This window comes from Phaseolus vulgaris, chromosome 8 (assembly GCF_051622355.1).
Source record: "Phaseolus vulgaris cultivar YP4 chromosome 8, ASM5162235v1, whole genome shotgun sequence".
Taxonomy (NCBI): Eukaryota; Viridiplantae; Streptophyta; class Magnoliopsida; order Fabales; family Fabaceae; genus Phaseolus; species Phaseolus vulgaris.
In genome coordinates, this window is record NC_143505.1 from 62,358,450 (window position 1) to 62,382,739 (window position 24,290).

The 24,290-nt window shown below is 34.9% G+C and overlaps 6 protein-coding genes across 7 annotated transcripts; 2 read left to right on the forward strand and 4 right to left on the reverse strand.

Moving 5' to 3' along the window:
* Window positions 1–1,568: 1,568 nt before the first annotated feature.
* LOC137825574 (phenylalanine ammonia-lyase class 3) lies at window positions 1,569–4,614 on the forward strand. Its single transcript, XM_068631275.2, has 2 exons — window positions 1,569–2,139; window positions 2,587–4,614. The coding sequence occupies exons 1-2, from the start codon at window positions 1,751–1,753 to the stop codon at window positions 4,328–4,330; spliced, it is 2,133 nt and encodes a 710-aa protein (XP_068487376.1). The 5' UTR covers window positions 1,569–1,750; the 3' UTR covers window positions 4,331–4,614.
* Window positions 4,615–5,386: 772 nt separating this feature from the next.
* Window positions 5,387–8,246, reverse strand: LOC137825575 (transmembrane 9 superfamily member 12). Its single transcript, XM_068631276.2, has 2 exons — window positions 8,155–8,246; window positions 5,387–7,816 (listed from the first exon to the last, which is right to left on the reverse strand). The coding sequence occupies exon 2, from the start codon at window positions 7,758–7,760 to the stop codon at window positions 5,775–5,777; it is 1,986 nt and encodes a 661-aa protein (XP_068487377.1). The 5' UTR covers window positions 7,761–7,816; window positions 8,155–8,246; the 3' UTR covers window positions 5,387–5,774.
* A 1,530-nt stretch (window positions 8,247–9,776) lies between these two features.
* On the reverse strand, window positions 9,777–11,578 carry LHCA3 (PSI type III chlorophyll a/b-binding protein). Its single transcript, XM_068631277.2, has 3 exons — window positions 11,120–11,578; window positions 10,964–11,025; window positions 9,777–10,585 (listed from the first exon to the last, which is right to left on the reverse strand). The coding sequence occupies exons 1-3, from the start codon at window positions 11,270–11,272 to the stop codon at window positions 9,970–9,972; spliced, it is 831 nt and encodes a 276-aa protein (XP_068487378.1). The 5' UTR covers window positions 11,273–11,578; the 3' UTR covers window positions 9,777–9,969.
* Window positions 11,579–13,094: 1,516 nt separating this feature from the next.
* On the reverse strand, window positions 13,095–16,542 carry LOC137825577 (Acyl-CoA N-acyltransferases (NAT) superfamily protein). Of its 2 annotated transcripts, none has more exons than XM_068631278.2 (4): window positions 16,426–16,542; window positions 16,085–16,239; window positions 13,781–13,906; window positions 13,095–13,510 (listed from the first exon to the last, which is right to left on the reverse strand). In XM_068631278.2, exons 2-4 carry the CDS (start codon window positions 16,236–16,238, stop codon window positions 13,293–13,295), a joined length of 498 nt encoding a protein of 165 aa, XP_068487379.1. In that variant the 5' UTR covers window position 16,239; window positions 16,426–16,542; the 3' UTR covers window positions 13,095–13,292. The 2 variants fall into 2 exon arrangements, with proteins under 2 accessions (XP_068487379.1, XP_068487380.1); XM_068631279.2 differs by having other exon boundaries at window positions 16,373–16,444.
* Window positions 16,543–18,403: 1,861 nt separating this feature from the next.
* On the forward strand, window positions 18,404–21,974 carry LOC137825581 (oxygen-dependent coproporphyrinogen-III oxidase, chloroplastic). The gene is made up of 8 exons (XM_068631282.1): window positions 18,404–19,140; window positions 19,222–19,297; window positions 19,779–19,873; window positions 20,412–20,495; window positions 20,967–21,054; window positions 21,146–21,270; window positions 21,364–21,462; window positions 21,565–21,974. Exons 1-8 carry the CDS (start codon window positions 18,604–18,606, stop codon window positions 21,631–21,633), a joined length of 1,173 nt encoding a protein of 390 aa, XP_068487383.1. The 5' UTR covers window positions 18,404–18,603; the 3' UTR covers window positions 21,634–21,974.
* Window positions 21,975–22,072: 98 nt separating this feature from the next.
* Window positions 22,073–24,071, reverse strand: LOC137825580 (AAA-type ATPase family protein). Its single transcript, XM_068631281.1, has one exon. The coding sequence runs from the start codon at window positions 24,069–24,071 to the stop codon at window positions 22,284–22,286; it is 1,788 nt and encodes a 595-aa protein (XP_068487382.1). The 3' UTR covers window positions 22,073–22,283.
* Window positions 24,072–24,290: the final 219 nt, after the last annotated feature.

The window sequence follows — 24,290 nt, forward strand, 5'->3', positions numbered from 1 at the left end:
ATGTATATTCTCTGTTCAGACAAATTATTGTGGGAATTATGACCCTAATTTAATGTTACGTGTCAAATTTTGAGAATTAAATTTATAGTTATTTTTAGAGAGGAAAAGGTCAACCACATAAATACATGTGTAATAAAATAATATTATGTAATGAACCAATCACAAGAACACGTGATCAATTTTAAAACTACATTTTTTAATACTTTAAAATTTAATAATTATAGTTTTTATTCTCAAATTTGTACTTATTTTCAGTATTGTCTTCTCAGACGTATCATTACTAATATTATCCCATGTTTCTTTTTTCTTTTTTTTATCAGCATACAATTAATTTGTTTTAAAAAAATCACAATCATAAATTTTGATTTTGTGTGATATATTAATCAGTAATCAATCATAATTTAGATATTTTGATCAGTAATAAACATTTTAGTTTAAACTGATTGACAATTTTAATATAAAATCCTTTTCAAATTTATAGCATAATTAAATTAAAATTTATTGTAAGATTTATTTTGATATTATATTATAAATTATATTGTACTACATCTCTCTCAATCAGATATCAATTATTATAAAGTGATCAGAATAATTTATTAACCATTCCATTTTAAGTGATAATAATACTTTGAATATTATTATTTATATGCAATATATTTAAAATATAATTAAGATATTGGCATAATTAAATTTAAGTACTTTATATTTATATTTTTAATTATTTTTTATTAAAAATTGTTTTTTTATTAAATGATTAAAATATTTGTTATTTTTTTTATGTGCTCTAGTGTTTAATCTTGTCATTTAGAAGTGACATGATCATTAATTTTGTCTTGTTATCTCTAACTTATCAATTTTAACTTGTTATCTAAAAAAAAGTGAATTGACCAGATAGTTAAAGTAGATTAAAGAAGAAAAAAAAGAGTTGACAAGTCAATTGGAGATGAGAAGATATAAGTAAAAGAAAATGGCATTTCTCTCTTCACCATGTCATTTAACATATGCATCAAACACAATTTAAAACCTAACATTGTTGCTTACGGATGAAAAAATCCGAAAATGATTATTATATATTCTAGATTTCGATATTCAGAAAGTTACTTTCGTACTTCATTTAAGTTTACGGATGACCATATCTGAAAGTGAGTTATGAGTTTGAGATTTTCATATCTAAAATAATGTGCTACAAATAGTGTTGAGGATCAAAATCCATAACTTATTTATGTTTGCTTACCGATCTTGAGATCCGGAGGATCATTTATGTTATCCAGATAAGCTTCCAGATGATCAAATTCAAAAATGACATATTAATTTCAGACTTATATATCCAAAACTTTGATATAACTTAAAAAAATATAAATATTCAGAAGATAACAATTTTTAAATCATGACATTTCACATCTTTATGGAACATTTCAAATCAATATGATGGGTACATATTCTCATTAATGTGATCCATGGAGAATCAGCCAAAAGAAAATTCAAGTTGTCAAAGTAGTTTTTTTCTTGTTAAGCTCTTTATTTTTGTTTTAGTACTACTAATGACAAGGATTGTAAGCTGCCAAAATGACTGGGTCATCTACAATGAATACGAATCCTGATGTATCAAAGTTGAAGAGGTACCAAACCACCTACCCCAGCACACATAGGTACTCACCAACCAACTCTGCCCTCTACTTAAAGCTTCCAAATTTCCATTTCTTGTACAACTTTTGATCTCTCCTACTGCTAGCTTCACTGGTTTGTAAACATGGCAACCATTACTCCACAAAAGGGTAGCCAAAGTGAGGTGGGTGTGAGCAACACAGACCCCCTCAACTGGGGTAATGCAGTGGAGTCACTGAAGGGTAGCCACTTGGAGGAAGTAAAAGGGATGGTGGCGGAGTACCGGGAGGCAGTGATCCATGTGGGGGGAGGGGAGACACTTACTGTATCAAAGGTGGCTGCTGTTGCAAACCAGTACTTGCAGGCTAAGGTTGACCTCTCTGAGTCTGCAAGAGAAGGCGTTGACTCCAGCTGCAAGTGGATCGTGGATAACATCGACAAAGGCATTCCCATTTATGGTGTCACCACTGGTTTTGGTGCAAACTCCAACAGGCAAACTCAAGAAGGCCTTGCTCTTCAGAAGGAAATGGTTAGGTGAGGATCACTCAACTCTGCTTTGCTTGTGAAGTCGTACACTCCTTTTAAATGTCGTGTCTGTATCGACATATGTATCGGATATCGACATTCGTAGAACAGTGATGTGTCTAATTTAATATTTGTTGAATTTCTGGTAATTTAAAACACATTTTTAAAAAAAAATACAGGGTTTGTATCAGTGTTTGTCAGTACCAGTGTTTGTTTCTTTGTTTTTGCTACGTAGATGTATTTTTCTAGTCTGTAGGAATTATCCAACTTCATAGTGAAAACACTAATTATTCTGAGATTATCACTTTTCTCTTTTGTCTTGTAAGTTGTATCATCAACTTATCTCTTTCAACTGATAAAAGAATCACTTCATATACAACACGAAACTGCATTGATTATATATAATTCTTCTTTTTGGTTGATGTATTCATGGATTTACCTCTTTTCCTTCCCAAGGTTTTTAAACTGCGCCATATTTGGCTACCAAACGGAGTTATCTCATACACTGCCAAAATCAGCAACCAGAGCAGCAATGCTTGTGAGGGTTAATACCCTTCTTCAAGGGTATTCAGGTATTAGATTTGAAATCCTAGAAGCTATCACCAAACTCCTCAACCACAATGTCACCCCCATCTTGCCCTTACGTGGTACAATCACTGCTTCTGGTGATCTGATTCCTCTGTCCTACATTGCTGCATTGCTAATTGGTAGAAGAAACAGTAAAGCTGTTGGACCCTCTGGAGAGTCCCTCAATGCTAAGGAAGCTTTCCACTTAGCAGGTGTAGATGGTGGGTTCTTTGAGTTGAAGCCTAAGGAAGGTCTTGCCCTTGTAAATGGCACAGCCGTTGGGTCTGGTGTAGCTTCTATGGTGCTTTTTGAGGCAAACATATTAGCTTTATTGGCAGAAGTTCTATCAGCAGTTTTTGCTGAAGTGATGCAGGGAAAGCCAGAGTTCACAGATCACCTTATACATAAGCTGAAGTACCATCCTGGTCAAATTGAAGCAGCTGCTATTATGGAACATATTCTAGATGGAAGCTCTTATGTCAAGAATGCTAAACTGCAACAGCCAGATCCATTGCAGAAGCCTAGAAAAGATCGTTATGCTCTTGTAACTTCTCCTCAATGGCTTGGTCCACAGATTGAAATCATCAGGTTTTCGACCAAATCAATTGAAAGGGAAATAAACTCAGTAAATGACAATCCCTTGATTGATGTCACAAGGAACAAGGCTGTGAGTGGTGGTAATTTCCAAGGCACCCCAATTGGAGTTTCCATGGATAATGCACGTTTAGCTGTTGCTTCAATTGGCAAACTCATCTTTGCACAATTTACTGAACTAGCCAATGATTTGTATAATAATGGGCTACCATCAAACCTCTCTGTTGGTAGAAATCCAAGTCTGGATTATGGGTTCAAGGCATCTGAAGTTGCCATGGCTGCTTATTGTTCTGAACTTCAGTATCTAGCAAATCCAGTAACCAGCCATGTGCAAAGTACTGAGCAGCACAACCAAGATGTGAATTCTTTGGGCTTAATTTCGGCTTTGAAAACTGTGGAAGCCATAGAGATATTAAAGCTTATGTCTTCCACTTATCTGGTTGCACTCTGCCAAGCTATTGATTTGAGGCATTTGGAGGAAATTTTCAAGAACACTGTCAAGAATACTGTGAGCAGAGTTGCACTGAAAACATTAACTACTGAAGACAAAGAAGAAACTAACCCATTTCGATTCAGTGAGGAAGAACTGCTTAAAGTGGTGGATAGAGAATATGTATTTTCATACATTGATGATCCCTTAAATGTAAGGTACCCATTGATGCCAAAACTAAAGCAGGTACTTTATGAGCAAGCACATACCAGTGTCATTAATGACAAGAATGTGAGTTTGTTGGTTTTTGAGAAGATTGGAGCTTTTGAGGATGAGTTGAAGTCTCTCTTGCCAAAGGAAGTAGAAAGTGCACGGGTAGCTTATGAGAATGGTAATCCAGCAACTCCAAACAGAATCAAGGAGTGCAGGTCATATCCACTGTACAAATTTGTGAGGGAGGAGTTAGGGATACGGTTGCTCACCGGCGAAAAAGCTCTCTCTCCAGATGAGGAATTTGAAAAGGTTTATACAGCCATGTGTCAAGCAAAGATAATTGATCCAATTCTGGAATGTCTAGAAGATTGGAACGGGGTTCCCATCCCAATATAGTGTTTAATGTAATATTGTTTCACAATAACTAGCCAGGAAGATTTTTCTGTGTTATGATTTGCGTTTTTATTTTTTTTCTAGATAAGAGTATCTCAATCCCAGAACATTCAATATAGCTAAGAACAAGTGTACTCTTAGTTGAGTGTGTAATCTGTCTTTCTTTTTTCTGTCTTCTTTTATATATACTAGAGTTTCTATCCTATCTGTCTTCTTGTTTCTATCCTATCTTTCATGTATTTGGTCTTTTTATTGACCTAATTTAATAATAAAGACTAATTATTCAATATTTCTTAATTTTTGCTGATACAGAAATTAATGTCCTTAAATATCAATATAGAAGACGATCTGTTCACCCACACAATCGGACTCGATCCATGATACTACAATTTTGAATAACTAGCTCTGAGGAACTAATATGGACTTCACGTATACGATTAATGAAAAATAAATGCATCAATTTTAATTATGAAGTACTCGTGTCTCACGAACTTATGTCATTATTAAACATATAAAATAATTTTGCATATATACTCAATTTCCCTACGTAACTTATGCTGACAAAATCTATCCACGAATTTCTCATGTATCTTGCCAAACAAGATAAACTTTGGATTTACCATAATTCTCAACTTCAACTCTCACGTAGTGCCTCATTAATATTTTCTCCTCCCCATGCCAGGTATCGACTGAAATTGGATTTATCTTCGAACGTTCTCTCTCATAATATAAAAGATACAGAAGCCCACATTAAAATAAGACTCGGCTTATTTGTATAGGATCCATTGAACTTGTTTTGTCTTTAACAGAGTTACTAATGGACCCATCTCCAATTTGTTTATAAAACCGAAACACCAATTATTTAAAATTTCGCATGTAATGTTCAAACATATATAATTTATTTAATATTTTCCACATCCACTAGGAATATCAAGCAGTGGCTAATTTGTAATACTAAGCTAGATACATAGATAACTAATCGAAATCTACTGTTGAAGAGAAAGTCACTTTCGTACCCTTAAACACAAACAGTTCGAACTACCAAAAGTGGTAGAAATCTTGAAGAAACCTAGAAGAACCCATTTGATTTTTCTTAATCAGTATTCGTTTGAATGAATAAGGAATGAGACCGTCCGTGCAATTACAACTTCCTCAAGCAACTTTACCAAACTAAATCACATGAAACAAAATGATACCAAACACTAGTTGAATGAGTAAACCACTTACGGGTGACACAGGAAGAAAGGGGAAGAAACAGTAGTTCGCATAGCAACATAAGATCGAGTGATAACTATTTACTGCAATCAGCAAGACGTCCGTTTCCCCACTCAATATGCTGCAAAGAAATGAAACTACAAAAAGAATTACGCAAAAGTTATACCAATTAAGAGAAATCCCTCTTCCAGCATGCCTTTTGCTTAGTTGGTGAGAGATAGCAAAGCAAACTTCAATCTATCTTTACTGATGAGAACAAGTAGTGGACAAAGTAAAATGACATAAGGAAGCCAATGGTTCCAGTTGACAACATGATTGCAATTGCCATGAGCAATGAATAGCCAAGATAAAGTATAGCCGAGACAGGTCCACTCAAACTCTGCAAGTCAAAAACCAAGTAGTTAATGGAGTACAAGAAGACATAAAGAGCAACAGAGCCTGAAGCGAAGAACGACTTCCACCACCACCGCCAATCTTCCACACAAAGATGCATATATGTGAGGACCACTGACACTTCAGCACAAACAATAACAAGCAGTAGAAGAACAACCAACAGGAAACCAAATACATAATAGAACCTCCCAAGCCAGATACTGGAAAGGATAAAGAAAAGCTCAATGAAAAGGGTTCCAAATGGAAGAGTTCCTGCACCAAGAACAAGAAGCCATGATGGATATTTACGTGCAGGAATCTCCCTTGGTATCTGGTTAGTTCGCACAGGATAATCAATTTGCTGAGCTTTTGTGCCCATGAATCCTCCAATGAGAGTAAGTGGCACTGAAATGCAGAACCAGAGGAAGAGCAACTCAAAATACAGAGAAATGGGAATAGCACCAGTACTTTTGCTGCCCCACAGAAGAAAATTCAGTCCCGTGAGAATAATAAAAGCAATCCCGGGGAAAAAGCATGCAGATAACCAGGAAATTGATCTCCACCCTTCTGAAGTTCCCTTAATGGTCCTCCACAGACGTACACTGACATATCCAGCAGCAATTCCCAAGAAAAGATATAAAATTATCATCCCTGTCAGCAGCATTCCCCTGGAAGCTGGTGACATGAAACCCAGGGCAGCAAAAACAATTGTCACAGCAGCCATTCCGAGAATCTGAACCCCATCCCCAACCATCACACATAGAAGTTTTGAACACTCCGGTTCTCTAAAAACATCACCCACAACAAGCTTCCATCCAGAGAGCTCTTCATTCATCTGTGCTTGTGCCTCTTTGTCCAATTCCTCATACCGTGTCAAGTCCCTTCTCACAGTTCTCAAAAAAATGACAAAGACAATACCTGCTAGGAAAAAAATCACCATGAGTGAATTTAGGATAGAGAACCAATGCACCCTGGAACCCTCCATCTTTAAATAAGCATCCCAACGCGATGGCCATCTTATATCACTTTTCACAAATTCAACTTCGTATGTAAATGATATCCTCTCTTGCTCTTTAATTGGTTGGTACTTGTCTAGCTCAGATGGGCAGTTTGACGAAGCGATACTGTCATACATGTGGAGTTTCGTCATGACTTCAGGATCCCTCTTAACACTACAAGGGATAACCTGGAAGCCAACAATTTCATATCCAGATACCTTCTTCTTGTCAGCTTCAGAAATAACACCCATACCTTCCTCCCCAGTCCCAATGATTTCAACACCATTCCCTTCATATTCATGAACCAATACTTTGAATTTGAGATGATTGATGATGTAATCTGCAGTACCATCCGGTGGGGTGTACCCAACAGGGAACCCCGTCCACTGGATTTTCATCCCATTTTGATTGGCAAACCTCATAACAGGCAAATTGTCAAGGATCATATTTACTTGATACAGATCACGAGTCCTTTGTTTCAGTAGGTTCACCTCAACCTCAGTCAATGGGGGTGTAGTGCAGAGGTAGATTGAATGATTAACATTCATGCGGAAAAGGTAGGCAGAGTTATCGATCTGATCTCCCCTGAGGAGCTCTCCAAGATTCTCAGCACTTTTCTTTATGCCACCAAGCGGCTTGCAGTAAGGGAGACTGTAGTAGCTGTAGGGAAGCTCAGTCTCAATAGAGGTCAATGAATTAACCTTAGCATATATCTGATCTCCATTTGAGTAAGTGTGCATGTAGCTTCCCGGAAGATAAAATGCATCGCTAATTTGAAGAAAAAAATTGACAATGAAGAAAAGGCAAACACAGTAGATCACCGGTTTTCTCCTGGTTGATACCTCCATTATCCACCAAATGTCCAAAAATTAACCTAACTCAGACGATGCATTCAAATCGAAATCTACAATATAATAAAACACTTTAACATGAGACGCCAGAAATTTAAACAAGTAACAATAAAATGCAAACACACGATATGAACATTTTGAAATCAGATCCATTAAATGTGCAGCAATGTAGATGTGCTAAACGAACAGAGAATCAGATTACAAGAATAAACTACAACAGGAAACAGCTCCAATGAGAAAGCTAGCAAGTAACAACAACACGAGAAGCAAAAAAAAAACATGAGAAATCTGAAATCAATCGATGCGGGAGCAAGAAAAAGCATAACCAGCAACACATTGCAGAGTGAAAATGAAGAGATCTGATGAGAGAGGAGAAGAGCATTGAGGTTACCATGGATTTTGGCGATACAGATCTCAATGTTCAGTACAACGCAGCAGATGAAAATGGAGATTAGATGCAAATGCAGATGCAAATGAAAGATATATAACTATTTATTTTGCATTCATTTTTTTTTTACTTTTGGATAAATATTAATATTGCATGTATTATTTTCGTTACTTTTTAACTCTGGAAAGAAATTATCACGTATTAAAAAATTCATTTTGTTTTTTTTAAGTATATCCAAAATAAATTATATTCAAAATTTAATAGAGCACGTTATGAAATATAATTTAAGGATATAATTAGAATATGGGTTGTATTTCCACAAGTGAAAATTATGAGAATAGAAAGGGATGTTGATATTTTATTTATTTTTATTTTTATTTTTTAATTTAAAAATATTACTATATTATTATAAACAATGTGAAATATATGCTTTTTACTCGCGAAAATATTCTTACTTTCTTTAATAAACTTTGATTTTAACATTTTATCATTTATAATTGACATGAATTAATTTTTTCCATGACTAAATTGGAGTGGAGACGAAAACTCTTTCTTAATAACGAGAGAACTTGTGATGAACTAGCATAATTCAAAGATACATTTATTTATTGGAAACTAATATTTGATACTGAGATAAGAATTTGTAGCTCTCATTAATATAATCTTTTCAATGTATACTTAGCAAAATAATGTAATGATTGATTTTTTTTAATTTTTTTGTTATAATATAATATTGTTTTTAGTATTAGAGTGTAAAATAAACTTTATTCTTTATTATAATATTTTATTTTATAAACTATTGTTGGATCATTTTGGTAGCACAAGATTATTGGACTTGTGTGCAACTAGTTACTACCTTAACTAGATTATTGGAGAAAATAAATTTTTTTCTCCTTATAATATATAGTATTTAATTATAATTAAATTAATATTTATTAATATTTTGTTCTCTAACTAATTAATTAAATATTTAAGCAATAATTTCATTTCACATCTCTGACCACATTAGCCTTCTTTTTCTTATCATATATTTATCTGACAGAAAACAATTAATGAGTTGCATCAATGCTTACACTTTTAATTAAATAACTTATTTTCAAAAACTCTAATTGAAAGTTTCATCATTAGATTATTTCTGATCCTTTAGGGTAATAGTTTGTAAATTTATATTGATATCACATTATTTAGAATATTCTAATGAAATATGTTTTTTTCTTTTCGCATGTCTAATATTCTCATTGTTTAAGAGTGAATGGAAATGATAGTTTATACATTCTTTATTCTTTAACTTATTGTCTTTTTAAAATAAAATCAAAATCGTGATAAAATTTCAAATTTTAAAACAAACAATATATAAATGCAATTTAACTTATTATTTTTAAAAATAAAATCGTAATAAAACTTTCAATTTTAAAAAAATATATATATCAAATCCAATGATTCATCTGATATTATTTGAATCAACTTAAAAGATTGAAACACTTCCAAAATTATTTTAAACTGTATATAGATTTTATGTGGAAGTTAAGTAATCATTTTAAGAAAACTAAGAAAATATCATTTATGGACCACGAGGACAAAGAAAAATATAGTAATAATATAGATTATAGATTTGATCTAGCTAGTGAAGAGATAACAGAAGTTTCCCATGTTTGTAATTGTTTTACAGTCATTTCTTAGAGGGCCATGAAGCAAGGTGAAGATGATGATGATGATACAGTACCAAAGAGCAAAGAGAGGATGCAGAAAAGTGACTGAGTTTTGGTAACTGCTTACAACAACAACCAAGTAAAGAATATGTAACAGCATATGATACACTTAGTGGAACTTGAGACTGGTCAAGACATTGTTGTTGACAGGGTCTGCAAGATGATCTAAGAGGTTTTGGTATGGCCCAACACCTGTCACAAGAGCTTGAATAAAGTAACCCAAAATTGCCAACATAGCCAACCTTCCATTCTTCACCTCCTTCAGCTTCAAATCCTTCAAGGATTTCTCATCTTTCCCAAAACCAAGAGGGTTGAAGAGAGGTCCTCCTGGGTATGCTGGCTCACCAGAACCTCCAAGACCCTTCTCTAGTCCTAAGAAGTACTGTTTCCCCATTGAGCCTGGTTTTGCCCAATCTTGGAATCTTCTGTGCTCTGCAAATCCCATCAGTGCCATCTCAAACACAAAGAGGGTGTAGGAGTCTGCCCAGTAGTTGTAGGTTCCTGCAGGTGGGACCACACCGGTTCTGAACCATGGCAGTGCTGTTTCCTCAGGGATCAGACCAGCCTTGCCAAGAATTTCAGGTGCTATGGAACCTACTGCACCCAACATTGCAAAACGACCATTGATGACTTCACCATATGCTAGCCATTTGGGCTCAATGAACCCTCCTGTTCCTTCAGGGTCTGAAAGCCCAAGAGGGTCAAATCCATAGTCACCAGGAAGACTGCAAACCAAATGATGCCAAACAAAGTCAATTCCACCACCTTCATACTATATATCTATTATTTCACTCTTCTAAATTGCTTAAATTTCAAAGTATTTTGTTTTATTAAGAAGTTTGTTTTAATTGGCTTATAAGACTATGTTTGTAACACTTATATACTTATATACTGTGAAATACTCTAATTTCCAATCCATTCCTCATGCCGTCGACCTCATACAGTCAAGAGTTATAGATGGTCTAATATCCGATAATAGGTGACAGGTCACACGATACATTCAACAAACTCTATAAACTTTTAAATGAATTTATAACATGTTAATTAAGAAGAAGTGGAATTTAGCAGTTCAGTTTTATTCTCTTATGCTATAGGTGATTTACCTGCCATCCAAGTAAGAAAGACTTTGCTTTGATGCAAACCATAAGGGTCTGTCTGCTCCTTGCTGAACTCCAAAAGGAAGAAACTTTTATAAGCATACATCATGAAGATGAATAAGACACAAAAAAAAAAGGAGTGAGTGTGAGAGAGGAAGAGACCTTGACAGGGGGAGTAGAAGCTGCCTTGACAATGAAGGATTGTTTTCGGGAGAACCCAATGGGAGATTGGAGTGATCTTGGTCCAAGACTCTGTCTTGCAGACTCAGATGAGAAGACAAGAGATGAAGATGGTAGCAGAGCTTGTGCAGCCATGGTGGTCAGTGCTCCTTTTGTTGCTTTGCAATTGGTGCAGCAGAAGAGAGTAATGTTGAAGATGAGAAGTTGTTGTTGAAGGTTAGAGATGAATGATATGTATTGCAACCACTAAAAAGCCAAAGGGGTGGAAGATCTGATATGAGCCACTACTTTGGCCCTCATGTACCACCAGAATCCAACTCATGGTGGAGATTGCATGGCACAGTTCAGTGAAGATGAGATTATGATCTTCTTCTCCAACCAACTCTCTACACGTAATGTTATGAATCGGATAAGGATGGATATTATTTCCTGTTTCACCTCCTGTGGATAATATCTTCCCATGTGTTTTAACACACACAACACTTCACAAAAACATGACACCTAGGATCCCTGTGTTACATTCAATTGTCAAAATAATTGTTTGTTTCTTCTTTGCCAATTCAAATTGTTTTATGTTATGCTTTATATAATAATTTATACAAAAACTTTAGCATATGCTTCTTCTATTGATAAAAAAAATTATGTTTTTTCTCTTTTCTGCCTTAGTATGAAATTATGGATTCTTCCATACTTTTACATTTTATTCTATTATATATTTCTTTGTATCAGGACAATTTATTTATTTTTAAAAATAATATTATTATGATATAATATATGAATTTATATACTTTTCTGTTAACGTACAAGTATGGGACTTAGTGGGTAAATATCTACATTTCAAAAGTTTGAAAATTTTATATATTTAATAGTAGATTTAAAAAGCTAAGAAGATCAACATTCCATTCAACTACCCATCAAAAAATATTTTATATTATATAAATGAGCAGAAATCTAATCTTATTTATTTTTAAAAAGTAATTTAATCATATTTTTTGAGAAATGCACACTTTTATTGCTATTTGGTTTAATTTCTTTTCTTATTATTATACAAATTGAACCAAATCATGCACTAGTTCTTTTTCTTTTATATTTCTATATAAAATCTTATTATCTTAACATAAATCATGACTCAATTTTGATAGTGATAATACATAATTTTACGTGTTGGATATTTTTTTGTTGTATTTTTGTTTTTGTTTTCGATTAGCAGAACAATGTGTCTCTCCATGACTAATTAACATGGTTTGTAATGCCCTTCTTATTAATAAAATGTTTGTTGTGTAATCATGTGGTTTGATCTAACTTCTTTGATTATAGTTGATGCAAATGTCGTTTTTATAAGTTAATCTTGACTTAATTAGTTATTATATTCGTTATCGTGTCCATTTATTTTATTAATTATCAAATGAAGATTAATTTATAAATTTTAAAATAAAACCTGTTAAAATATAATGTAAATGTAAACTGACATTAATCTATATAAATTAATAAAGAAAAAGTATAGACTATGTAAAAATTAACTCTAGAACTAGCACTTCGAAACCATTTTTTGATTATTTTTAAAATATTACATTTTTTTTGTAAATATATGAAAATAAATGGCATGCCACACTTACATTATTCATTTGATTTTTTTTTTCTATAAAAGACTTAATTTAACCGTTTAAGCATATTAACAATGGGATTAAATACAAATAGATAAAACTAGAAAAACAAAATCACACATATGGAGACAAAAACTATAGTTTAATGTTTGGTTTGCTAATATTTCTAATATATGGTTCAAGTTGCTAAAAAACCTTTACATTTTCTCTCAACTATCTTTATACTTTTTGTGTGTCATCCATTTTTAACTATACACAATAAAACCATACCTTTTTCTCCTCAACCAAAAACCCAGTGAACTTTTACTAAATTGTTTCTAGATATCCTTGTACCGAATTGTAATTTAATAGTATTTTGACGAAAATGGGGTAAATAGCATAGATTGTACCTTAGCAAGAGATCTCCAAGTGCTTCTTTTTTTGAGCTAACTTTACTGTTTAAAATCTAGCATTGGACATGAAAAAACTTTGGTGTAATACATCCATGGCAAAACCCATTAAATAATGCAACAATCTCTGATCACTTCCCCTCAAAATAACTGGCTCAAATGTTATTTCTTCGTTGTGCTTGGAACTGTATACCTTGTGAGAACATAGCAGTCTGGCGGTGTAATGTTTGTATAATAGTTCTGGATTGTTTCTGTAATTTCAAACCCAAATTTCTTATAGAAATTTATGGCATCTTCATTGTTCGTCTGCACATGCAAGTACACCTCAGAAATGTTTTGCTTGGAGCAAAGATCAAGAGCATGATTCAACAGCTTTGTTCCTGCAAAACCCCCAGAATACATCACAAAACTTGCATAGTTTATAAAAGAACGTACATAACAACCTTAAAAGGAAGTGATGAAATTTGAAACTATGACTGTTGCTAGATGTAAATTAAAATGTTCCTAATATGAAGCTTGCACCTTGTGACAAACCATTCATCTGTTTTTGTTTGTGGTACTGAGACAAGTATCCACACCAAGTAGTCCTTAACAAAAATTATCAATTAAAGTTAAAATCACCAGAGAAAGATATTCAGTTTCTTTCTTACCAATACCAAGTCCACGGTAAGGTGCTAAAACGCCTAATGTCATGATGTAAACCCGAACTTGCCCCCCTCCTTCCTTCTTTTCCAGCCGGCACGCAATTGCTCCAACACAAATATCACTATAGTAAGCTGAAAGACAAAGGCAAAGCAATCAATCTTGGGCAAGTGATAGACACATTCAACATGTTCCTTGTATACCCATCCCTTCTTTGCGTATCACCCATATTATCAAGCACAGAGACATCAAACAAGCTAATTCGATTAACGAAAATCTCAATGCTTTAATGCTAAGTCTAAGTCAAAAAGCTTTCAGAACTCCAAAGAACACAAATGTAATATATTATTAGTATTGAAGAAGGCTTGTGCGGTATTCCAATAAAGATGACTCTGTATATTTTCTTTTGGGTGCGGATAAATTTATCAAATGCAAAGAGGGACCACATATTTTCATTAAAGAAAGCAGAAAAAGAAAAATAAAAATTTGGAAGTGCTCTCCAAACGTCAGCATATCCAATGTTGTCAAAATGAAGATCCTAGCTCAGACCAGGGAGTAGAAAATCATATATCCAAGGGTCATAACACGAATCATAAGATTCTACAAAAAATGCAAAATTATACTTACACATATACGTGTGCATAGAAAATGACAGATAACAAAAGTAACCTAAATCACATTTAACTAACTAAAATTGAAAATTCATAATCATAAGGTTACATACAACTGATAATAAACTACATAAGTAATCCTTAATACCAATCTATAACAGAGCATGGGCAGAAAAATAGAAGCTTAAAAGATGTGAGGCACAAAGCTTGAACTTTTAAGGAAAAAGCTTTGAGGGCAGAAACAGAGATGATGGTCAATTGAAGCAAAAAACAGAAACAATAGAGACCAGAGATAGAACAGAGAATGAGATTAAGGTTACTTGAGTGAGAGTACACACGGGAACAAGGAGGCAAACCTTTGATCTAATTCGCAATTGGGAATATCTACCAAGAGAAAAACTAAGAGATCCTATACGTTCATATGTCCTAGTCAAAACTCTTGAAAAGGAGTTTCATTTACCCGTTGCTAGGGTATATTTTTAATCAACAAAGTTAGAAAGGCACGAAGGAAATTGCACAAGATAGGAAATAGGAATTCCGAATGTACAATAAACTCGAATCAATTAAAGAAGTAACAAAAACAAAGCCTTATCTCATTAGGTGAGACAGCTACATCAAACAGCATAATTCCAGTACGGTTAAAATATAAATCAAGTGAAAATTGAATTAAACAAATATAAAAAAAATAAAAACCAAAGTTCTGCTATTAATTCCAAGAGGGCATGTGTGGTTTAGTCAATAGATATTTTTTAAGACAAAAAAAAACATTGCCCAAAAATTAATAATTGTAAGCAATGGTTAATAGCAACACCCAGATTAAAAGAATCTTCAAATAGAGAAATGGCTAGAAATGGTGATGAAAAAGAAAGATGAGAAGGTGAGTGATAAGTTATGGGGTGATGGCCAAGAACAAATTTGGGTTCTTATAACTCATAACTCCCAAAATTCTCACAAAGACAAAACCCAATTTTCTTTCAGAATTTATATATCTCCTGATTGCATTTCAAGTACATTATTTTATAGGAGACTAAATTCCACATTAATCCTTACTAAGTAACTTTTAATGTCCACTAATATTTAACTCCCACAAGTGCTATATTTAATTCTACTGTAAGTGTCATATTTCCTACCATTTCACGAATGATTCATCTTGTTTTTTTTTTTTATCTTTCCATGTGATCATTCAACCACTTGATTAAAAACTATAAAGAAAAAACCCAAAATTATATTGGCCCCTGGTGATCATATCAAATGGATTATAAGACCTATCCTACAGTGCAATTAGAATATTTAACCTTAACATCTGAAGTAAGCTAAATTGCTTAAGCGAGCAGGAACTCAATTGCAATAGCTTAAGAAAACCTAAAAGGGAATACACAAGCCAAGATATAAACATGTACAAATTCATGCTCCGGTATTAAAAAAAAAAAAAAGAGAAATCTACCAAGTGCATCTTTTGGCAACCAACCTATTGCTAAATTATCATCCCCCACTCATATTTTTGGAGATAAACAAATAAATAATCGAAACATAAGTTAGTTTATTCATTCAGACGAGTTCCCCAGTAGAGTAGCCTTTTCAGAAATACGCAGGCGAGGAGTAAATTAATAAAATAAGAAATATGTAATAGCTGCAAGAATAAGAGTGTGAAATAAAGAGCAAATTCGAAGAATGAGAAAAATGCAGAACAGAGAAAAGAACCTAGTTTGGTGAATTCGCCGGAAGCGAGAGCGTCGGCATAGTATTTGTCATTGTAGCGAACAGGGAAAAGAGCGAGATTGAGCTTTTTGAGTTGCATAAGGTTCTTGTCCCTCACTCCATCAAGTGAGATAGAGACTTCACGCCCAGCTCCCATTCTGCAGAAAGGAATTAAAAAAAAAAACTGTGTTTATCAGCAAAAACAGAGAAGGTGGTGTTGCAGGGAAAGGAATCTGAAACCAAAATCGAACTCCAATAGAGAGAGAAATTGAAATCAAACGGGAAAAGCACTATGATTCTCGCAGAGAGAGAGAGAGAGAGAGGTGGCTCAGCCTTGGCCTCACCTCGGAAACGTTTGAATCTGAGAGTTAGGGTGGCGTGGCGGTGGGCGAAAGAGAAAACCTAGAACCCGGGATTCTTTTGACTTTTTACAATTTCTTTTTTCTTTTCCCAACTTTTTTTTTTCTAGTACTTTCAAATTAAAAATCCTATTATATAGTATGTGATTTTACACTATAAATTAAAATTTTAGAATTTTGGATTTTATCATGAAAAAAAATAAAAAAAATAGGGTTAAATATGTGTTTTTTTTTCATTTATTATAGCACGAAATTAGTTTTTTTTTTTTCAAAATTTACACTATCCCGATACTTAATAGAAAGATAATTGAAATAGATTACTTTATATGTGAAATTAATTTAATTTAGTATTTTACTTCATCCGTGTATTGGTTTACAATCAAAATAATAATAAAAATTGAATAACAATCATTTCATATATAATCATTTTATATATAGAATAATTTATTTCAATAATCTTTGTTAGTTTAAAGTTTAAATAGAGAAAAAAAATCGTGTTGTAGTACAGAAAAAAATAAATTAATCTATTAAAATAAATATTAAAAATTGAAAATAATGAGTTTAAATATGCGTTATTAAATTAATAAAAAATGGAATTAATTTCTCCTTCTAATTATAATGACTAAAAGAATAGTATACATAAATTAATTTTAACCAAAATTTACTTAATATTAAATTATTTATTATTTTAATGTTGTATCATACATTATGGAAAACTAAGGATTCTTTCTGAGTTAAGGAAAACTTCACTTTTCAATCCTTATTTTGAACAATAAAAACTTAATAACTTTTTGTATTGTTTTTGTCCATTTCATTTTCACGAAAAGCTAACAAGAGGCAAAGTACACTTGATTGTTTTGTGATCTAGTTTTTTTAAACACTTTTAACTTTTGGTTTGATAATGTTTAAAATATTTTATACCATATTTTGTAATAGGTTTTTTATTATATTGCCAAAATTTAGGCAGTATTTCCCATTTTGAAGTGGTAAGGAAATTTGTGGGTGAGGAGACATAAATGAAAGTGAGGAAATTGAAAAAAAAAGTCAGAAGAGGGAATTTGACTGTGCTTATTCTAAAACTATACATTTTTAAATTTTGGCATGAAATTCATAATTTTATATTTTTTTTAATTTTATATTAATAGTTTGTCATATGAATAAAAGAAGGATATGAATAAATAAATAGTTTGTTTGAGAAGCTTATTTCCATTAAAACCATCCAGATTGGGTGTATAAACTCAGGATAATTATTAACTATGTATCAGATGACACAGAGATACATGTAATTTTATTTATAAAACGTAGGATATTGGGATACAAATTTATATATTATATAATTATGAATTACATAAATTAATAAAAAATTTATGTAAACGTACTCTGACAATTTTACATAAGATAGAGTTTGTTTTTTTTGGGTGTAATAGTGGAAAAGTCGACACATAAGTCACCCTTATTGTCACTCTAGAGAACTGTATATGAGATTTTCACTTCATATGACTCCTCGTTCAATTTTTTTTTTAAGTCATTGCATACGTTTCCTAGTTTAAGTATGCTTCTAATATTTTTGGAACAGAAAGATTTTGTTTTATGGCGGATTCAAAAAAGTGATTTGTTTCTTACTTTTATAATCATAATAAAAATTTAAACAAAAATTTGAGTTTTTAAAAAATTAATGTATTTTTTTAAAAAATTGTGTTAAAACCGTACTAGAATTATAAAAAATTCAACAAATATTTTTTGAATTTAACACTTTACAGATAAATAAATGTTCTACAAATAATGTCCGATACATGTATTTCCTATAAATAATGTCCATACATGTATTTGATAATTGTACTAACCTCATTGGTTATTACATTAGTGTAATAAAAGTATTTAGATTCTTCAAGAAGAAAAGTGTTGTAGTAAACCTTTGGTGGTAATTAGAAGGTATTTATAATGTTAGTATTTTAGTATAGAAGATGAAGAAGTGAGATCCATTGGCGTAGTTGGATTCGCATGCTATCTGTGGGCGTGGAAAAGGCATTTAGAATTTCCACTGCAAATTGATGATTTAAAAAAGATTAAAAATGCCAAAATTGGAGTTATTTGAAAGGAAGACCTTATCATAAACAAACTTCAGAGGCCTTTTCTCTGAATCAAATTCCAATCGGAGCAATAATGCCTTGTGCCGCCATTGTCTCCGCTCCCTCCTCCGCCTTCCCCTTCCGCTCCTCCTCCGCCGCCACCTCTTCCATCTCTCCCACCTCGATATCTCTCACCAAACGGATTTCGAAGCCTCGAATCGCCGCCGCAAGCTTCCGAAAATGCGCCGTCAGAGCCACCGTCTCGATCGAGAAAGAGACGCCGGAGGCAGAGCGTCCCGACACGTTTCTCCGGGGAGTGGACGAGGCCCATTCTTCCTCCTCGGTTCGGGCCCGCTTCGAGAAGATGATTAGGGAGGCCCAGGACACTGTGTGCACTGCCCTTGAGGCCGCTGACGGTGGGGCCCAGTTCAAGGAGGACGTTTGGTCCAGGCCCGGCGGCGGCGGCGGCATTAGCAGGGTTCTTCAAGACGGCGCCGTTTGGGAGAAGGCTGGGGTTAATGTCTCTGTCGTTTATGGTGTCATGCCACCTGATGCTTATCGTGCTGCCAAGGGTGCTCCCACCGATCAAAAACCTGGTCCCGTGCCGTTCTTCGCTGCTGGAATCAGCTCCGTAAGTTCCTATCTTAACTCAATTTTGTTGTTTTTCATTTTTTTTTAGTGATTAATGTTCTCTCCTTGTCTTTCTCTTCAGGTTTTGCACCCAAAGAACCCGTTTGCCCCTACGCTACATTTCAACTATCGCTACTTTGAAACCGATGCTCCTAAAGGTAAACTGCATTATGCTTTGCTCTTTTCAAGTGCTCTCTGTATCAGTCTAGCGGTATTGATTTCATCACTTTTTAGTCATTGCAAATGTGATTTGATTCGTAAGTTTTTCTTTATACTATGATTGTCTTTTTCCTTGATGTTGTTGGGTCTTGGGTTTTTTATTTTTGTGCTTGGAACTGTTTGATATTTTAATCCTTTATAGCAGCTAGTCTTTGTCTGATCTAATGTTTAGCTATCTGGTGAGTATTTCCCCAGCTCCGTTACCCGAGGTCCCAGTTTGAGATTTTTCTATAGTTTATTTGTTATCAGCTGTTGATATCGAACCACAATTATTTTTTTATTCTCAAAATATTGGGACGGCTTTTATTTTCTAATAATATGAAAGCAAACAGGTGTTAACGTGAGAACATGAAGTTGTTCAATTGAATCCTTTATTGAGTGTGATTCTAGTATCGATAGTCATGCTGTTGCTTTCTGCAGATGCTCCTGGAGCACCTAGACAATGGTGGTTTGGTGGGGGAACTGACCTGACACCAGCTTACATTTTTGAGGAGGATGTTAAGCACTTCCACTCAGTACGTTGCTTAGCGCAAATATCAGTTTATATTGTTTTTATGATTTCGATAAAAGGCTACTGACGTTTTTGTTGGAAAAAAAGATTGAAAAAAAATTACTTTTCTTTGTGTTAAAATGTTACCATATCTTGATGTTTTTGGTACTTTTTGTGAGTACTTTATATATCTTTGTAGTTGTGGGTAGATTTTATTGAGTTTAATTTATGAAGCTGGTTCTTTTAAAATGACAGGCAGTGAAATGTTACAAGCAGAATTACTTTCTCTTTGTGTTTCCATAAAAAGGTTTCTGCAAATGCTCAAGGACTCTTGAATCAGGGTCGCGTGAAGTCTTTCAAACTGTCTACACGACCTAGATTAAACCCTGAAATGGAAACATAAAATATCAATTTGATGCTTTCTTCATTTTTGTTTGAAAAATGTTTGTTGGGAAACATTAAGCTGTAGTTGATCATTACAAGTGATTCTATGATATTTTATTGGATGCATTCTAGAGAGGAAATGTTTCGCTGAATGTACTTCTATCATATTTTGTGTGTAGGTTCAAAAACGTGCCTGTGACAAGTTTGAGCCTACTTTTTACCCCCGATTCAAGAAATGGTGTGATGATTACTTTTATATCAAGGTATCATTCTTCACCATTTTTCACACAGTGAAGATATTACTGTATTTTTCAATAGCTTTTGGGCCTGTTTCATAAAAGTAAAACTTAACAATCATGAACTTATAGTTAATTTTGATGAATTTAATATATGACGATTTTGAGGGTATTATAATTAATAAACTAGAAAGAAATGGTGGTAAATGGGTATCAGGCTAACAGAAAGGACTGTCGTTGAGAATAAGATGATGGGAATGGAAGAAAATTTGTGATGCAGGGGTATCAAGAAGCCATGAATATAAATGAAGTGGCTTGGCAATAGTTTGTAGAGATTTTCTGCATGTGGTTTGTAGATGTTCCATGGATGCCATCTGCTATGTTCATAAAGGACTGGAGTGGATTCATTTTAAGTATATTTTTAATTGAACTTGGGTGAATGGACACATGCTGCTGTTGGTTTCTTTTCCCTTACTTTCCTGTTATTTCTCCATCCAGCATCGAGGTGAAAGAAGAGGGCTTGGAGGGATATTTTTTGATGATCTGAACGACTATGATCAGGAGATGCTCCTTTCCTTTGCTACTGGTGACTGCTTGCATTATAAGTTTGATGTTTCACACCGGAAAGAAATCTAATTGTCACTGTCTCATTCTGCTTAAACAATGATTTCTTGCAGAATGTGCAAATTCTGTTATTCCTGCTTATTTACCTATCATAGAGAAAAGGAAGGATTTGCCCTTCACAGAACAACAGAAAGCATGGCAACAATTGCGAAGGGGACGATATGTTGAATTCAATTTGGTACACTTTTTAATCCAACTATAGGCTAAAGTGTATTGCTCTGCTCTTTTTTGATCAGGATTAAATGTGTTATTTAACAATTTTCGGCCACAGGTATATGATAGGGGTACAACATTTGGACTGAAAACAGGGGGCAGAATAGAGAGCATTCTTGTTTCTCTCCCACTGACTTCTCGGTGGGAATATGATCATGTATGATTTTGGAATCTTTATTTTAGACAAGTTGATATTAGATACCTCTAATTTTCCATTTATGAAATTGTTACTGAAACAGTGGTGGTATTTTGTATGCAGAAACCGGAAGAAGGAAGCGAAGAATGGAAACTCTTAGACGCGTGCATCAACCCGAAGGAATGGATCTAATTCATCAGTTGACCCCAATCTCAGCTTTTACTAATAATGAGAGAGTTTGTTTCTTTTTCGGTGTATATCATCACAACTATTAGCTTGTTGTAGATGGATTGTAAATCGCATGTTTCGATTGAGTCATCTGTGTAAAGCGTGAAATGCAGAAAAATGTAATGTAGTGTACTCACTTTCAACCGTTATTCCATAAGCACCTCCTCATACCAGATAACTTCAATGCCAGTGTAGTACACCTCACTCAGACTAGTAATTTAGTAAGTTATGTTTGAGGGGATAATGTTTTTGGCTCAGAAATATGTGTAATTGAATTTAAATATAGGCACTTAAAATTTCCGTGATGCATTTGCTTTTAATGTACTCACTCAGAACAATTATTGAATAAGACTATTCAATAATACCTTTCAGCTGATTTGCAATGCTGAAGAATAAAAGAAAATTCAAAGAAAACTCATCGAAATGAGACTTAAATCGTTTCAAAATTTACATAATGCATTCCACCAGCATTTCGGATCCCCCACCCCCACCATCGTGAATGTATTTCTTAGCGATGGTGCAAAAATATACAACATCTTATGCATTATGCATCCCAATAACAAAGATAAAAATTGACAGAACTCCTGATCTTAGATTCAATGCTCTTATCCATCCTAAGGAACACTGTGGGGCCAATCGAGGAACTTGTAGCCTTGAAGTGATGGTGGCAAGTAGGTTTGTGTGGCTGAAGGGTTGTCCGGAGTGTAGATGTATCCCTTAGCATACCCAATGTCCTTCATTAGTTTGGTTGGAGCATTCCTCAAATGGAGAGGCACCCCCTCATTCTGTCCAGCAGATTCCCTCACTGCCTTCTGTGCAGCTGCTAAACCTCGATAAACTGCAACAGATTTAGGTGCCAAGGCCAAGTAAGCAACACACTGTGCAAGAATCACATTGCATTCGGGCATTCCCACGAAGTGGCAACCATGGTAGCAAGAAATAGCCTGATTAAGAGCTAACGGGTCAGCTAAACCAACATCCTCACTTGCAAATCGCACGAGTCTGCGTGCAATGTAAAGAGGCTCTTCACCTCCCTCCAACATTCTAGCCAACCAGTAAATAGCTGCATTCGCATCACTTCCCCTCATAGACTTGTGCAACGCGCTGATCAGATTATAGTGTTCTTCCCCAGCTTTGTCGTAAGCAAGATGCTTGCACTGAAGTGCCTCCCTTGCATCATCAATACTAACAGCAGCAGCAATAGAAGCAGCAACCTTGTTTTCCTCGATTGTGTGAAGATCGTCCACCCCTTCTTTACCATGTTGTACCCTCGCTGCTGCAGTAACAGCTGCAATCTCCAGAGCAATGAGGGCAACCCTAGCATCCCCATCACAGTTGTTGCTTATGAAATCAACAACACCCTCTTGAACATCAACTTCAACCCCCGCGCTTTGCATCAACCCTTTGTCCGTGTCGCTGACGGCGCGGTTGAGAAGCAAGGCAAGGTGTTGGGGTTGGAGAGTGTTGAGCGTGAGGACACGGCAGCGAGACAAGAGAGGCGTGATCAAATGGAAAGAAGGGTTCTCAGTGGTGGCCCCAAAGAACACAATGCTGCCATCTTCAATGACGGGTAAGAACGAGTCCTGTTGGGACTTGTTGAACCTGTGAACCTCGTCCACGAACAGAACGGTGGTTTGGTTGGATTTAAGTCTGAGTTTTCTGGCCTCGACAACGGCGTCCCTGACGTCTTTAACGCCACTGGTGACGGCGGACAAGGAGACAAACCGGTAACGAACTGCGGCGGAGGTCGAGGACTGAACGATGGATTTCGCGATGGTGGTTTTACCGGTACCAGGTGGACCCCACAGGAGGATCGAAGGGAGGCGGTTGCGTTGGATTGCGGAGCGAAGAAGGGAATTGGCGGCGAGGAGATGGTCCTGTCCTACGACGTCGTCGAGGGTTCTGGGACGCAAGCGCTCGTACAACGGTTGGTGGTGAATGTGAGCGTTCGCGTGTTTCTTCTCTGCGCTCTTGAAGGAGAAAGTGGGCCAGTTTTGTTGTTGTGGTTGCTGCTGTGCAGAATGTGTAGAAGGCCTGCGACGTTTGGAAGGTTCTTCGTCTTCTCCTTCTTCTTCTTCCTGCGACTGCGATTGTGGTGGTGTGGGGGATTGGGAAGAATGGAAGAAGCGATCTAGCTTGGGCTGGAAGGTGGAGGTGGACGCGGAGGGGTTGGCGGCGGTGGTTTTGTGAGTGAGAATCCATTCGGTGGCTTTGAAGGTGGATTTGCCGCCGGTGGCGGCCAAGGCTTGGGCGGCTAACTCGTCGGGGAAGCCCATGCTGAGGAGTTGCTGCATCTCCTCCATGTTCTTCTGGATCAAGATTCTTCTCACTCTCAATGCAAAGCAAGTATGCGATATGAATGCCTTTATTTTCTCCTTGTTATTCTTCCACACCACTGCCATCTCAGTAGTATATTCCAGAAGGAAATATGTCCACCATCTTTTTATATACAATTTTCTTATAAATCATAAATATACAGAATACAAATAGTTTTTTTCTTTTCCAATTTTTTTAAATTTATTTCTTTATTTATATTTTAAATTTAATGATTATTTTATTGTTTTATATTTTTTCATTTGTAAATCAGAGTTCTCTATAATATAATGCTGATAAATTATGTA

Excerpts from the sequence above, each read along its gene's own strand:
- LOC137825577 (XM_068631278.2), bottom strand. The coding sequence starts at position 16,238 with ATGGGAGCTGGGCGTGAAGTCTCTATCTCACTTGATGGAGTGAGGGAC. Across the intron at positions 13,907-16,084 it reads CGGCGAATTCACCAAACTAG|CTTACTATAGTGATATTTGT; the intron begins GTTCTTTTCTCT and ends TTTGTCTTTCAG. Across the intron at positions 13,511-13,780 it reads TTACCGTGGACTTGGTATTG|GAACAAAGCTGTTGAATCAT; the intron begins GTAAGAAAGAAA and ends GGGGTTTTGCAG.
- LHCA3 (XM_068631277.2), bottom strand. The coding sequence starts at position 11,272 with ATGGCTGCACAAGCTCTGCTACCATCTTCATCTCTTGTCTTCTCATCT. Across the intron at positions 11,026-11,119 it reads CTTCTACTCCCCCTGTCAAG|CAAGGAGCAGACAGACCCTT; the intron begins GTCTCTTCCTCT and ends TTTGGAGTTCAG. Across the intron at positions 10,586-10,963 it reads CTTTCTTACTTGGATGGCAG|TCTTCCTGGTGACTATGGAT; the intron begins GTAAATCACCTA and ends TTTGGTTTGCAG.
- LOC137825574 (XM_068631275.2), top strand. The coding sequence starts at position 1,751 with ATGGCAACCATTACTCCACAAAAGGGTAGCCAAAGTGAGGTGGGTGTG. Across the intron at positions 2,140-2,586 it reads CTTCAGAAGGAAATGGTTAG|GTTTTTAAACTGCGCCATAT; the intron begins GTGAGGATCACT and ends TTCCTTCCCAAG.
- LOC137825581 (XM_068631282.1), top strand. The coding sequence starts at position 18,604 with ATGCCTTGTGCCGCCATTGTCTCCGCTCCCTCCTCCGCCTTCCCCTTC. Across the intron at positions 19,298-19,778 it reads TGAAACCGATGCTCCTAAAG|ATGCTCCTGGAGCACCTAGA; the intron begins GTAAACTGCATT and ends TGCTTTCTGCAG. Across the intron at positions 20,496-20,966 it reads ATGATTACTTTTATATCAAG|CATCGAGGTGAAAGAAGAGG; the intron begins GTATCATTCTTC and ends TTCTCCATCCAG.
- LOC137825575 (XM_068631276.2), bottom strand. The coding sequence starts at position 7,760 with ATGGAGGTATCAACCAGGAGAAAACCGGTGATCTACTGTGTTTGCCTT.
- LOC137825580 (XM_068631281.1), bottom strand. The coding sequence starts at position 24,071 with ATGGCAGTGGTGTGGAAGAATAACAAGGAGAAAATAAAGGCATTCATA.